At 37.0% G+C, this 15774-nt stretch overlaps 1 protein-coding gene across 8 annotated transcripts in view; it reads right to left on the bottom strand.

The window, feature by feature from the left end:
- Nucleotides 1-15774, bottom strand: part of ATP11A (ATPase phospholipid transporting 11A) — a 129520-nt gene that overhangs the window by 31135 nt on the left and 82611 nt on the right. For all 8 annotated transcript variants that reach the window (XM_065059098.1, XM_065059091.1, XM_065059072.1 and 5 more), the window contains exons 8-17: nucleotides 14983-15033; nucleotides 11867-11931; nucleotides 10232-10313; nucleotides 8816-8966; nucleotides 7632-7829; nucleotides 4574-4747; nucleotides 3029-3189; nucleotides 2662-2733; nucleotides 903-976; nucleotides 547-650 (exon numbers count right to left, since the gene is read on the bottom strand). In XM_065059098.1, coding sequence (XP_064915170.1) covers nucleotides 547-650; nucleotides 903-976; nucleotides 2662-2733; nucleotides 3029-3189; nucleotides 4574-4747; nucleotides 7632-7829; nucleotides 8816-8966; nucleotides 10232-10313; nucleotides 11867-11931; nucleotides 14983-15033 — 1132 coding nt within the window. The remainder of the gene's footprint in view (nucleotides 1-546; nucleotides 651-902; nucleotides 977-2661; nucleotides 2734-3028; nucleotides 3190-4573; nucleotides 4748-7631; nucleotides 7830-8815; nucleotides 8967-10231; nucleotides 10314-11866; nucleotides 11932-14982; nucleotides 15034-15774) is intronic.

Raw genomic sequence — 15774 nt, 5'->3', positions numbered from 1 at the left:
TTTAAGTAAAAACAAATTCTGATTTTTCTTTTAAAGGTGACCAGGAAGTTCAAAGCTCATTTTAGCAAGCAAAAATATAAATATAAGGATGATCACTACACTGTTTCCCCATAAGAAGCGCATTTGTTACTACACTGTGCCCTAATGGATTTCCTCTTTTAAGGGCCTGTAAAGCAAAGACAGCAAATCGCAACCGCTATGGTTGGGGACTGAAAGCTGGCAGAAGATTTTCAGTGAAATTTGTCACTTTTCTTTCGCTCAGAAGTTAATTCAACCACCACAGTGCCATACAAAAAAAGCTCATTGATGACATCTGATGTAACATAGAGTTGTGCATATCTAACACACTCATCTCTCACCACAACTGCCATTTGGAATATGAGATGGAAGACAGATTCATGTAAGGGAATAACAGACTGTTGCCCATACAGCCTTTCTGCACTTTGGTGCCTGGGAAGACCAAATCAAGCAGAAGGTCAAAACACTTCCTTTTTTTTTTTTTTGACACTGATATCACACAAACAGATCAATAAAACGGAATCTTACCACTGCATTGCGTTCAACTCTGGAGCGTATTTGGTCAATTTTGCCTTCTTTGACTCTAGGAAATATGGAAGAATCTGCTCCCTTACAAAACAGAAATATATCACCTAAAAGAGACAGCATACGGAATTCAAAATGGCCAAATATATCTTTCTTCAAAAAAACATTCAAATTACTAAGTCTTCAAAAAAATTTCTTCCAACTTTTTTATAACATTTGCACCCATGCTGGTACTTGGTCCTCTCTTTTTATAAAGCAAGGAACACAGACTGTGATTAATGCTCAACTCTTTGAGAAATCTGAAATAAATTCAAGTGAAACTAAAACATCTAAGAAGAAACAGAATGTGACATCCTTACCTCCTGAAGATTTAACAATCACACTCATTCGTCGCCTCACAGAATCAAAACTCAAAACCTCTAATAATTCAAACCTGAAACAGAAACAGAATATTTTTTAAACAACTCGGATTTTCCTGATCCCTAAACTGGTTATTACGACTTCAAGTATGTCAACTAAAACATGACTTCTAACATGGAAAATCAGGTTTGGTATTATGGAATATGCAACTAGTACAGAATGAAATATCAGGTTACAAATAATAAATGGGGGAGGCCCTTAGCTCTTAATTACTTGAAACAGAATTTGTCTACATGATGATGTTCATGAGAATCTTTGGATGTAGTGTATATATAATTTATTTAAGCAGAAGACTAGAAATCTCGCAGCAGAGCACTAAGTTGCTCATAAAGTGAGTAAATTCCTACCTATAATATCTAGGCATAGCCTTACAACTTGAAATGTGTAGGTGTTTACAAAGAAGTCTTTATTTAATACCTTTCTAATTTTCATGAATCTTGCTCAAGCATTGATCGACAAGTTATACAAGGAAAAAAACATTTCTTTTTACTGATTTTATGTTTGCCATTGTTTTTATGACATTATTTTATCCCATGTTCGTTCCTTTTTAGAAGGAAAAATTAATACAAGCTCCTCTTGTACTGATTCTGTATAATTCATCAGTTGATGTACTTCAACAATTTACTCTCTTATCTATTTCATTTCATCTAAGAGAGATACCATTTTTTCCAGCACAAATATAAGCACCCCAATCATTAATCCAAATCTCTTCAGAATTCCTCATTGTTAATATTTTGCTTATAAAATAGATGTGCTTATTTAATTAGACCATTCAGTTCTAAGTCCTTACAACAGCCTGGGATTGAAACCTGTGTAAGGTCACAGTGTTTATTTCATTAAAAGTTACAACAGATTCTAACAAGAAGCTGGATAAGGCCTATGGCTGCAAACTGAGATGCATTTGGAGAAGATTCCTAATTATGGTGCTTTCATAATGAAACTGACTCCAGTTATTATGAGGTGAGCCAAAACGCCTCAAGTAACCTTTGGGACAAATCCTCCACATTCCCCTAAAAGGGCGGAAAATAACAGCAGGGTTTCTGTATTTGTGTCCAAGATTCTCTGTGCAGTCAGGAAGACCCAGATCTACAATAGCCTTAACCAGCAGACATCCACAGAAGTGCAAGGCAACATTTTCAAAAGTATGTACATCCCATTGAACAGCTGTACTACTTAATTGCTGTTGAAAATTTTACTCATACTATGGCCTACAAAATTTATTCTACCTGTCGAAGATAAATAACAAAAAAACCTACAGTATCTGTTTGAAATTTTATTTGAACCAGCTATAAAAATTTATTCTACAGATACTATCCTCCTGTATGTTATATGTATATTTTGTGAAAAAAAAAAATGGGGCATATACCTTTTTCTATTAGGAAAATATAATTTACCATATAACAAAGGAAAAACATACATAGCTCCTAAAAGTATTAGGAACTATTAGATTAAGCCACCACATCTTTGTTGTTACATTAATATTTTATATTGCATATACTGTCAAGCTAACAGACTAAGTGAAAATACGGAACTATGGGATCTGTTAAAATTGTAAATATTTGTAGATAATTCATTTTTCTACTAAAATGTACAATTTTTGACTTCTCTGAATTAAAAATTAATGCATAGAGGAAGGATAATTCATTAAACACATTAATAAAAACTCCTCATAGGTCTGTTATGTTTTTAACCACTCACTTCTCTATGTTATTTTCCCGATTTAAGATCTCCATAAAATTGTCCTTCAGCCTTAGATAGGTGTAACCAAGTCTGTAAAATGAAACACACACGAAGAGAATGAATACAACAAAAATATAATTATCCAGTTTAAGTATGTCATAAGGATTTAATACGGAGCTTGTGTTCTGGAAAACAAACAAAAAACCAAAACATAACAAACTGGTTTTATTTAATGAATATGAACAATCATGACTGTATATTAAGAAAATCAGCACCGCTAGATGATTCGGTGTTTGTTGTTACAATTTTTGTGCTGAAAACAATTTTGAACTTCAGTGATTAGATCCCTAGATTAAAAAAGCACACTAACTAATTACACACATACCTCTGTATTCCCTCAACTAAAGCAACTTCATCAGGTGATGACGATATATATATACAAGGTCTTGAGAGCTGGCTTTTCCTTAATCCGTCTACACTGTCATCATCTTTTACCTGAACGGTGTGGCAAAGACAAAGAGCTCGGAAAAACAGGTCCTCTCTCTCCTAAAAAATAAAAGGAGTGGTTGTTACCACGTGTGAACATTTCAAAGCATTCATTTGAAAATTCTTCTTTTGGAAGGTTATGCATCTCACCAACTACTACTGTTTATTATCAGATAAAGACAGTGTCACAGGTCACCTGCCTTTTAGGAGGAGCCAAGTCTCTCCCAGCAGTAACCACACAGCTGCTACCAGCATCACCATGCCAGTCAAGCTGCTGATGCCAAAAAAAGACAGCGTGCATCTTTTGCCCCCTCTGAGTGCTTAGATGTGGCTAAAGGGTTTTTTCCTTCACTTTTGCTTCAACTTTAACAGCCTGTATTAAATACTAGTCAAGACAGGCATGCAGCACCTGAAGCACAAGTGTTAACAGGATTTAGAGATTTCAATTTCTTATGCAGCTTGAACACCTCTTAGAGCTATACAAAGTAAAAGGAGTGTGGACATTTTGGCAGCTAGAGTCAACAACTTCTATAAAGTTTCATATGGTTTGGTAATGACAGCTTCTGACACCAGAAATAGATTTTTATTTCATGGATACCTGGCTGTGTTCTACCTGCATCTTTGTGTCTAAATCTTATTCTTCTGTACAGTTCAATACGAATTTTGTGTCATTGTAATTCCAAGATAAAAAACAGTGTATCTTGGGACCACATTCTGAGGGCCAAGGGTGAGAAAGCCATAAGGCTGTTGAATTACACCAATATATTTCAGATGTCTTGTTTTGCCATAATGAAGGATATGGCCAAAGTATGATTTGAGACTGTACTGATAAATTTTTTAAAACATATTGTCCTTTGGCTGTGATTATCCTGCCCATTTATATCCTGCTCATCAGTTGACATGCGAAATCTCCTTAACTTCCAACTAACTTTGCATTATCCAGCAAAAAAGCCACAGCACATACATGCTGTGTGTAGCACATTTCAGATGTGGTTATATTCAGTCACATCTAAAGGTAATTTAATTTGATCATAAACCATTCTCTGGCCACATCTTTACTCAGTGATGACTAAGTAAGTGTTTGCATTGAGCACTCATTTTCCCCCTTCAGGAGGTTCCTGCCTTGCTTTCCCTATTGTAGCTAATTTTAAATGGAAACCAGCTATTATGTTGCTTCAGCTATTAACCAGAGAAAGTTCTATATTTTTAGGTTTTATTTAATTCAGTTCTACAGCTGCATTAAGTTGGGAAACTTCATATTAAGCTTTTAAATCTTGGTCTAAAGTAGGAAAGGGAAATATTCACGTTGTGATGCATTTCCTACAGTTGCTTACTTTGATTTGTGAAATTCAAGCATGTTACATTTCTAACATTCCCTTCATCAGCACCATTTAATTTTCATGTTTCATTATATAAAGCAAAAACCCAGAAAGAGTCATCATACCTTTCCACTTCCGCCTGGAGAAGAATCAATCATATCAATGCCTGTACAATCGTGGAGAACTTGGCCATTGCAGATAACATGTGGTACGTAAATGTGCCCTTCAATGCAACATTCTACAAATTCCATGTTGTTCTCAGTTAATGTTCCTGTTTTATCTGTGAAGACATACTCAATCTGCAAATGAGCACAAATTAAAAACAGCAGTAATATGAACACATTTTTTCCAAGGTCTCTTAACAAAACTGAGATTATTACTGGGTTACACTTTCTTTTAAAGGTCTTTATGAAGGCTCCTTCAGAAAAGGAAACCAGTAATTTCTCTTGGGAGTTGTCTTCCATGGAAATGTGGGCCCTGAAAGATTTTATTACAAGACTATCAGCAAAGCTATCTTTTGCCTCATAACATGTACAAATAATGTGTTTAATCTACTTTCACTCTTCCCTCAAGCTCCTTTTTGGTTTTTAATGTCTTTCTTGCTGCAAGACAGATATTCATGGAAACAAAATGCACACAAATTCCATTTCCCAAGGATCATTATTTAATGTACGTGCCTGGATTTGGATCAGTTACTGTCAGAATGGTCCTTAGGGTAGTATCAGAATTCCCCACTACAATAATGTTAGTTTAAATGAGGACTCTGAACTAATGGTCACATACAGTTATACACATGGGCACTATTATTGCCCTGGAAATTGGTATTGCCCTGGCATTCCTTTTGCCTTGATATTGAATTTTTCATTGATTTTACCTTTTACCATGAGCCCCAGCATTTAAGGATAACAACATCAAAAATAAAACAAAAACATGAACTATAAACCAGAAGAGCTAGATCAACACAAGCTCAATTTTGGGTATCAGATACAGGTACTGTATACAGATTGCACGTAGGTATTTGATAAACTGAGAGCATTATGTAAGGTTAGGAATTAAACATTTAAAGTAAGGCAACTACTTAGTACTTGTCAGATTGTTTAACAAACTTCAACATTTATCAAGTGCATTAAAAATAACCACAACAAATTTTTGCTCTCAGTCACAACAGAAGTTACTAAATATGTGAACTTTCCCCCTAGACTGACTCTTCTTATATTCACTAATCTGAAAAGGCAAGTTTCCAAGTTTTCCAGTGGTTTGTTATCTGTGAACACAACACCCACATTCAAGTTTTTTTGAAGTGGACAGGAATTATATAGATTTCTTTCATCTCAAATCCTACATTCGGTTTCATAATACATTTATACAAGATACAAAATGCCGTCAAGCAAAGGTTTTTTATCCATTCAGTGTGCTGCTCTGGGATCAACACCCATTACATGAAAAAAGAAATAGAGTATGTCACTATGACACTATTTACTACAACCACAAACAAGGATTTACAATCAAAGCCTTCATTAGAAATCCAATGTGTAATATCTTTCAAAAACGTAGACGCAAAATTTAGTTCATTGGATTAGTACTAATAATGCCGAGCACTGATGAGGGTCCCATTCTAGGGAAGGCACTTCAAATTCAGTAGTACTAAAGGGTTTTTTATAACAGAATCACAGAATGTTTGAGGTTAGAGAGCACCTTCAGAGGTCATCTGGTCTACCCACCCTGCTCAAGCAGGTTGCCGAGGACCGTGTCCAGATGGGTGTTGGTTATCTCTAAGGACAGAGACTCCACAGTCTGCCTGGGCAAGTCAGTCACTGTGACAGTAAAGTAGTGTTTCCTGATGTTCCGATGGACTCTCCTGTTTAAGGTGGTGCCCACTGCCTCTGGTCTTGTCACTGGGCACCACTGGGAAGAGCCTGGCTCCATCATCTTCGCTCCCTCCCTTCAAGTGTTAATATACATTGATAAGATCTTGTCTGAACCTTCCCTTCTCCAGGCTGGACAGTCCCAGCTCTCTCAGTCTGTCCTCACATGAGACGCTCCAGTCCCTTCCCTTCATCATCTTTGTGGTCCTTTCAATTGACTCTCTCCAGTATGTTCATGTCGCTGTTGTACTGGGGAGCCCAGAACTGGACACAGCACTTCAGGTGTGCCCCACCAGTGCAAAACAGAGGGGAAGAATCACCACCCTTCACCTTCTGACAATACTCTGTCTAATGCAGGTGAGGACACCATTCACCTTCTTTGCTGCAAGGGCACATTTCTGGCTCATGTTCAACTCGGTGACCAGCAAGACCCCTGGGTCCTTTTCTGCCAAACTGCCTTCCAGCTGGGTGGACCCCAGGGTACACTGTGCCCCATTATCTAGACCATTAATGATCAGGACTGGACCCAGTATTGACCCCTGGTGTACACCACTAGGTTACTGGCCTCCCATTAGACTTGGCACTGCTGACCACCACCTGCTGGGCCTGGCTCTTCAGCCAGTTTTCAGTCTTCCTGAGGATCTCACAGGAGGCAGTACTGACTGTCTTCCACAATAGTAAAACACACGGTACCACCTTTTATCCTAAGAGACAGGTGTCCATAAAAGCTTAATTACTAGTTTGGTTGTACAAAACTAAGGAAATACACCATCTTATTTATTTGAAAACCTATGAAAACATTTTAAATTAACAGAGTTCCTAAATATTTTCCCAAAAGATGCGTATGTGTCTGTGTCAAGGCTATTATTTTCTTAACACAGAATACTAGAAGATAGAATTTATTTTAGCAAATGAGAGTGACAGTCTGTCATTTTATGTGACGAAACTTGCGTCTGGAGATTTGGTGTTGCTCTAGTCAGACAAAAAGGGATTCTTTTCTTCCACCTGATTTTTACTCTAAGGAAGTTAGATGCTTATTATAATCTCCCTCTATGGTCAACAGAGAGAAATCACCACCTTCTTACAGTGTTTATAATTTACTAATACAGTAATACTAACTGACTTCTACTGACTGGCTGAGAAATCAGAATTTTTGTTTTTGAAAATCAGATGATCTCAAATTTTATTTTTTAAACTAATCAGCACTAAAGAAAATGCATGCAAAGCTGCAAAAAGAAAAAAAAAAAAAGTGACAATTTTAAAATAAAAAAACTATGGTAAGAACAGTTGAAGAAATTTATAATTCGATGAAATTTACCTGTCCCAACTCTTCATTGAGGTCAGAAGTATTCACCAATGGTCCTTCACCTGTGTCCTCATCAAACATTTCCTCATCCCATGTAAGGAAATAGGAACCAAGAAATTTCTGCATTTCCACAGTGACATACATGGATACAGGTATAATGTAGTTGAAAAGAACCATGAATGCAAGGAAGTCTGTTAAAGCCTGAAGAAACTGCCAAAGAAACAAGATGAAAATATTAATTTCTCATGTACCAGCAAAAAAAAAAAAAAAAAAGTAACTACTCCTACATTTATACAGTCCTAAAATTCCATTCGGTTCTTTGAAGGCAATCACCAGGCTGACGTGGCACCCCAGTGAAAACGAGTTTGACACCCCTGCTGTAGTAACTCATTCTAGGATTACCAAATTACAGAACTTTCAGGCAGCATTTCACTAATAAATAAAGGGTTTTCCTTCCTTATCTCAATATGAGGAGAATGTGTGCATATAACCTGGTTCGATTTTTTCGGTGGGGGAGACTTGCTGGAAGTAGAATCAACATGCTGGGCAGATTGAGTTACTGGTGATAATGAGAAATCCTGCCTGTCTATCATGCACACATCACGCATTTCCCCTAGTCTGAGTGGGAGGATTTGGTGAAATAACAATATACTTTCTCTAGTGCTGAGTTCAGTTTGTTACTTTGGATCATCTTGGTATCTGCTCTGGACTATGTCCTTGCTTCTGTAAGGACATTTGACACTAGCAACTCTGTTGCTTGTCTCTAGTGCCAACGACAGAATTATAGGGTTATATGAAGCTAAATTTTTGAGAGGTATTTTTACAGAGATTCCTACAGCAGATTCTTTTGAACACACAACGGTTATGTTATTACCCATAGCTGTGGGATTCCTTTCAGTCCTGTATTTCTCTACAAGAGGTCAGTTCATCGATAATTCACAGCAGTAACAGGACATGCCAAAAAACTTCCATGAGGCTTTTTATACCAAACCAGACATTTTCTCATCAGTTAAATTCATATATACTACTTGGGTGCAACAATATAATACATAAGATTTCCACAAATATACTGTCACCATATTTAGCCAAAAAAGCAACAATTTATGACTGGCTATATATTATTTTCAGTAGGATTCTTATAAACTAAGGGTTTAGTGAAAACTCTTTTTAATTTTAATTTTAATTTATTTCCATACCAGATTTCTTTTCCTTTCTGGCTCTGTTTTCTGATTATACCACGGCTCATCACGAAATGGATCACTCTGCCAGACATACTTCAGGACAGTATTTATTAGTGCTTTACTGATGAGAATACAGAGGTATACAATAAGGAATGCATTCATTGATCTACAAAAATAAGGCAAAATAAAAATTCCATCAGCACATAAACTATACTTTATGAAAAAATGCTATACTTGTGCTTCAGCCTAACATTTGCTGCAAGTCTAACAATGCTATTGATGTTAAACATCTTCTCTACAGTATTTTCTCAATGAACAAAAATATTCCTGAGGACAATTTTCTATTTAAAATGTTAACTGCTGTGATTGTTTCTAATGTGTGTGTGGCACATTACCAAACCTATTATACTAGTGGAAACAATAGCAGAGATCGAATCACAAAATAACTGAGCTTGTACCTGAAGATGCCGTTTCCCTGAACCAATATAAAAACACACACATAAGCACTTCTAAAGAAATAAAGAAACATAAATCTATCGAGAACATTTTGTAGCTGTAATGATTTAACTCTTTCTAGCCAGATCTAAAAGAGCAAGGACAGTTCACATTTAAAATTATGCTTACACTAAAGAGGGGCAAGAACTAAACAGCACGAGTTAAACCTCAATAACAACAGAAAAGAGACACATCATCATTGCTCAGTGGCTGTGTAAGAGAAGAGCTGTCAGCTGGTCAGTACATCTTGCCTTAATCAATAACATGTTTTTTCACAAGGCTGGACACCTTACTCAGAGCTGATGATTTCAGACAGCCCAGCAGGACTAGAAAATACTTGTCTCGATTTTAAAAAGAGTAAGTAAACAACATCAGCTCATCCCTTGAAGACAGCAGTGCCTTCTTTTACCACCATATATGCCTGTACAGAGCTTTTAATTCTTTTAATTGCAGCTAAACCACAGAAAACTTGCCACAGACATGCTTTGTGTTACTGCAGTTGATCCAAAGTGAAGTGCATCGAAAGAGTTATTTTTACTGAATTCAAGACTTAACGGCAACAAAAAGGAATTTTAAGATATTGAAACACATAACCGGGGAAAACTGTCAGGAGGTGTAGTCTAACCAGTGAAAGAAAAGTCTTCTGGACAAGGAAAACACACCATATCTTGAAAAGGTAAGCATCACATTAAGGTGGCTTTTTTTTTTCTTCAATAATTAACATTTAATACTAATTCAGTATTGAGGACCTCATTTATATGGTATTATATGACTCAAGAGTAAAAATGATACACACAAAAAAGCAAATTTTAAGTTTCTGTACCTTTTAAAAAATTTAAATCAATTAAACATACAGTTCTAGGAAAAAAAAAAAATCCCCTTTTATTCACCAAACCGGCAGTTTTCCACCCCCAAAAGAAATAGAAGAAATTTTACTTTTCTACAGCAGATCGCTTCTGTGATTTTGCTTGGTAATTTAATGCCATCTTAGTTTCCATGCCAGTGTAAATAGCAACACCTGAAATTAAACAACTTGTTTTACTAAAGATTGCACAGTACAATAACTTAATAAAAGCACAATTCACTAGATTATTATACTCTGACATTTCTTTAACTCTCTGCAGTCTGAACAAAAAGAACAAAGATTTGGATGATACTCAAGAGGCTTTAAGACCTCAGTTCTTAGAGGGAAATCTTAAGCAGCATTTACATCTCATTCCAGAGTTCCCAATTGCTAACATCTTGCTATGTATCAAAGCCAAACCAAAGATCAGTTTTGAATAAATCCCCGTGCATTTTCTAGTTCTTGTTTTGGCTTTAATTATAGAATCTAAGACATAGATTGTAAAAGAAAACCCAGATAGGGCTAAACTACAGTACACGTCCAAGAAGACTAGAAGACAGCCATCAATTTAGCATGCTTCAAGAAAATGTAATAACTCATAAAAAGAGTGATCTTTCAATATTACTGATGTTGCTGTTGATAATACAGATTGAAAGACTAAACTTTGGAAGATTAGACACAATGACTAAACAAAGCTGTAAACAAGATGGATTTAAAATACTTAGTAATCCAGAATACCTGTACATAGCTAAAATAAAATTATTTAGGATATAGATTGTGCTGCAGTAATGACAAACACTGCAAACACTGTGAGGCAGATCGGAAACAACCATTCATATTAGGAACATCTCTGCACAACACACAAGTTAACAGAAATATTAAAACCATCCTCTACAGTTCACAGAAATACTTGCTACAAACAACTTATATTAGTTCACCCATTTTAGATTACAATTAAAAACAATGAGAGCAAGTTTAAATTAATATATACTTATTACCCTCTTTTTGGAAAAAAAAGTTGCAAGATTTTGGCTGTTTAGGCTAAGTAGTTGATGATCTTGCTTGGGAGTACAGAAGTTGTATATGATACAGGATGACTTGGATCCTCATCCTTTTTGTCACCAGCAAAGAATGGCTTGTTACAACTGACCTACTACTTCCACTAGGCTTTCTTGAGGGATCTCCAAAAGCACTTAGCTCACTTTGTGCTTATTTCTGCTAAAATATTCAAAATTTTCCATTAAACAAAGACAACTCTCACGCACAAAACACACTGCCTGGTAGAAAGTCTGATTTTGATTTGGAACTGTTTAAGTGGATTTTTTTTTAAATATCGGCGATACTTACATCTGGTTGGAGTATCTGTTTTGATAAATGAGCAGAACAGATGTAAAATTTTTCAACAGGTTCATTAACTGCTTTGGAATGACAATATTAATTCACAGTGCTTGGTCAAAAGTCACGCATTTACATGAAGAAGTTGAGTCATCATCACTAATCCTTGAAGACTAAACTATAAAATCCCCCTCCCAAAAACCTCTGTAGTCATTGTACATGATTAATAGTTATTTTACTGCAAATAAAGCAACAGTAAACCCTATTAAAAAGTTGCAAATCAAATTATTCAAAAGAAATCATATGCTCACTAGTAACTCTAGGATTGTAACCTTATTTCATGTTTGCTTATTACTTCAGGATCCATTTAAATAATCAATAGAAGTATTTACCAAAGATTTTTTCTGTGTTCTTTAAAGTGGCTCCTCTAAGAAGCAGATTTTCGGATCCTAATGGCCTGCAAAAGAGATAGGTTAAAAAATATAAACATTTAGAGAGAAACAGCAGACCTTAGTGGAAAACACGTAAAACAGGAAATGAGTCTTACTCAACTATTTTTATTTTGTGTAACAAAATTACTAGGCAATATTTAAAGCTGTTGAGTGAAAATGTAAAACAAATATTCAGAAGCCTAAAATTAAGCTCATAATTTCACAATTCAAGTCTTAAACCAATGCATCTAAAATCCACATATGCATGTATGTAAATGAAGACTCATCATCCTAAGCGTAAGGTGCTTATTTTTAAAAATAGAGTCAAGTGCCTTTTAGGCTTATATAAACTACACTGTCCTGCATGTTAGAATTACTCACTAAGGACAATATATTCTTCCAATTTATTTTAAGTACAAAAAGTATACAAGGTAGTTTGAAACTTATGGTATACATTTCAAAGCATTAAAATAATTTATTGAGGAGTAGGGGAAATAATGTAAGGATACCCCTGCAGTTTAAAATACAATTTTGGAGCATGATATGTAATAGAAGTTATTATATGAGTGCAAAAGCAAGGACTACTTTGTAGCCAGACAGCACGCAGAACTGTCAGACTATTTATACAGCAATGAAAAAAGATCAGTATTTTTGAATGTTATTTAAAGTGTTCTTGTGGCATGAAACTCTCCAAAATCAAGAAACTTTGAATAAACAAAATCCCCAGGGCTGTAACTCTGATGTAAAACCTGAAAGTAGTTCAATTTAAACCAGCAGCATGCTGTTACATCAATGATTTGGGTTATAAGACACTACACCCCCGTGTAGTAAAAAATACCAATTGCTCTAATAGTGCTATTCAAGAAATACGAGTATTAATGCCACAAATCTTCTCATTAGTATTATAGAATCATTCCAGTTGGAAGACATCCTCAAGATCATCGAGTCCATTCACAGTGTTATACATAAATAAATATATTGCTGTTGAGATTGAAAAGGTCTGCTTATTTTCCTTTCCTCTCCCACCAAAACCAAATTCCAACCAATTTTATTAGTCGAAAGAATCTTTAAAGTGAAAGACACAAAAAGACTTTTCATAGCAGACTGCAGCAATTTACTACTGCATGATCACAGAATCATTTTGGTTGGAAGAGACCCTCAAGATCATCAAGTCCAACCATAATCTCACTTTGACACTAAACCATATCCCTAAGAACCTCATCTATACATCTTTTAGACACCTTCAGGGATGGTGACTCCACCACTTCCCTGGGCAGCCTGTTCCAATGCCTGACAACCCTTTCCAGGAAGAATCTTTTCCCTAACATCCAATCTAAACCTCCCCCGGTGCAACTGGAGGCCATTTCTTCTCATCCCATCACTTGTTACTTGGGAGAAGAGACCAGCCCCCTCCATGCTACAACCTCCTTTCAGGTGGTTGCAGAGAGTGATAAGATCTCCCCTCAGCCTCCTTTTCTCCAGGCTGAACAGCCCCAGTTCCCTCAGCTGCTCCTCATCAGACTTGTGCTCCAGACCCCTCACCAGCTTCCTTGCCCCTCTCTGAAGTCGCTCCAGCATCTCAGTATCTTTCTCGTAGTGAGGGGCCCAAAACTGAACACAGGATTTGAGGTACAGCCTCACCAATGCTGAGTACAGGGGGACAATCACTTCTCTAGTCCTGCTGGCCACACTATTCCTGATACAAGCCAGGATGCTGTTGGCCTTCTTGGCTACCTGGGTACACTGCTGGCTCATGTTCAGCCAGCTGTTGATCAACATCCCCAGATCCTTTTCCACCAGGCAGCTTTCCAGCCACTCTTCCCTGAGCCTGTAGTGCTGCCTGTGGTTGTGATGACCCAAGTGTGTGATGCGGCACTTGGCTTTGTTGAACCCCATACAACTGGCCTCAGCCCAATGATCCAGCTGGTCCAGATCCCTCTATACCATCATCCCTCAATCTGGAAAGGAGACCAGGATCCTCAGGAAAGGATGCCTATTCCCTGGAAGCAGGCAGCTGTTGCTAGAACAGCTCGCATGGCCTCTTTGTCTAGAGGGACCCCAGCGACATACAGCCCAGAACAACTGAGAGACGGTCATTCTGGATGGCAACCGAGATTTCTGCATTTTTTTGCAGTGCAGTTATACAGGTGTTTCCTGCAAGCTATGAGACTGACACACTCAGCAGCCAGATTTCCCCTCCTCTTTGCTTACTGAGATTGAAAAATCAGCCTGAGGTTAGGAAGGCACTTAGCCAGAACAGAGTATCTTCCCACACGCTGGGGTCTAGGATATCACCCAAGCGAGAAGCCTTTCCCCTCCTATAGCTTTGCCTCTTTGGGGCAAAGGTCATGAACAAAATCAGGTAAAGCAAGTCTCTTCCTTGCTGGGTAGACAGACGATTCTAGACCAAAAAGATAAAGACTCGTACCTCTTTTGTACTGCTTCATTCTTTTTGTCTATTTGCTGGACAAGAAATGTCTTGGGCTACAGACTGCTCCTTGAGCAGAACACGCCCCACTCACATCAGGGTGAATTTGCACAAGAGACCAACCTTTCCAGGTGCCAGACCCAGGGTAAGAGATTGCTGTCTCTTACAGCACATACAAAATGCATTTCCCTGGACGTTGCCTTCCTGAACACACACACACACACACCATTGTGGACATTTTAGACAAATGTAGAAACACCCTTAGTAAAACTTAAAATTATGTTTGGCATGCTTAATCTTCTCCAAGAAGAAAAACGAGAGAAATACACAAGTAATACTATTCATACTGTTTTATGCACTACTGAGACCCCATGCTGATGGGGCAGTATTATCAAAATCCTTCTAGCATAATTTCAAACTAAATACATATCAAACAAAAACTGAAGTTGAATTAAGACACAAAGAGAAATCTCACTGATTAAAACATAAAATATTTATGATAAATGAAGTTAGTCTGTGGACTTCTAAGATAAAATTTGTCAATAGGACAAGGGAAAACAATGTTGGTGAAACAAAAGTAATTCTCATTATTGATACTTAGTTAACCCTAAAAACGTTTGAATTAGTAGAAACCCTGGATTTGCCCTACCTTGCAGTAGGCTCGTTTCTATCATGGTAAACATTTATTCGACCAACAAATCTGCAAAGGAAATAAATGAGTAGTTTAACTCATAGAAAGTATTTATTACAGTGAGCAAACAGCTTCCAATTAAACATGCTCTGATTATCCAGAAAGTAAACAATACAGAGATATATATGTATATATTTAAAACATGGAAATACAAAAACACGGACAGTAAGTCAATATAAGTTTGCATATAAAAACATACAAAATATTATACTAATTATGAATAAATCTTCTAATTAGACAAGAAAACTTAGAAAATAAGACACCTGAGGCAACAGTGTGATTACTATCCTTTACAAAACTCCAAACCTACAACTGAACTAAAACCAAAACAAAACAAAAGCATAAAGCTAATATACAATTTTTTCCTCTGAATATCTCTAAGTACATTTTATCTATATTTGGTGGGTCAACCCTGGAGAGCAACTAAGCACTCACTAGCCTCTTGTTCACTCCCTCCGCCCCCAGCAAGACACAGGAGAGCATCAGAAGATTAAAAGTGAGGTGATGACAGTTCAATAAGGAAAAAAACCCAAGCAATGCAAAGGCAACCACCCACCACCCCCCAAAAGCAAACAGATGCCCAGCCAGTCTCCAACCTCCCCCAAGTTTTACTGCCGAGCACAGCATTATACGGCACAGAATAACCCTCTGGTCAGCTGAAGTCAGCTGTCCTGGCTGTGACAGCTCCCAGCCTCTTGCCCAGCCCCAGCCCACTTGCTGGAGGGCAGAGCAAGAGACAGAGAAAAAGCC

This window comes from Columba livia, chromosome 1, assembly GCF_036013475.1.
Source record: "Columba livia isolate bColLiv1 breed racing homer chromosome 1, bColLiv1.pat.W.v2, whole genome shotgun sequence".
Classification (NCBI taxonomy): domain Eukaryota; kingdom Metazoa; phylum Chordata; class Aves; order Columbiformes; family Columbidae; genus Columba; species Columba livia.
The sequence above is the reverse complement of the archived record's forward strand: the minus strand, read 5'-3'. Positions and strand labels throughout refer to the sequence as shown.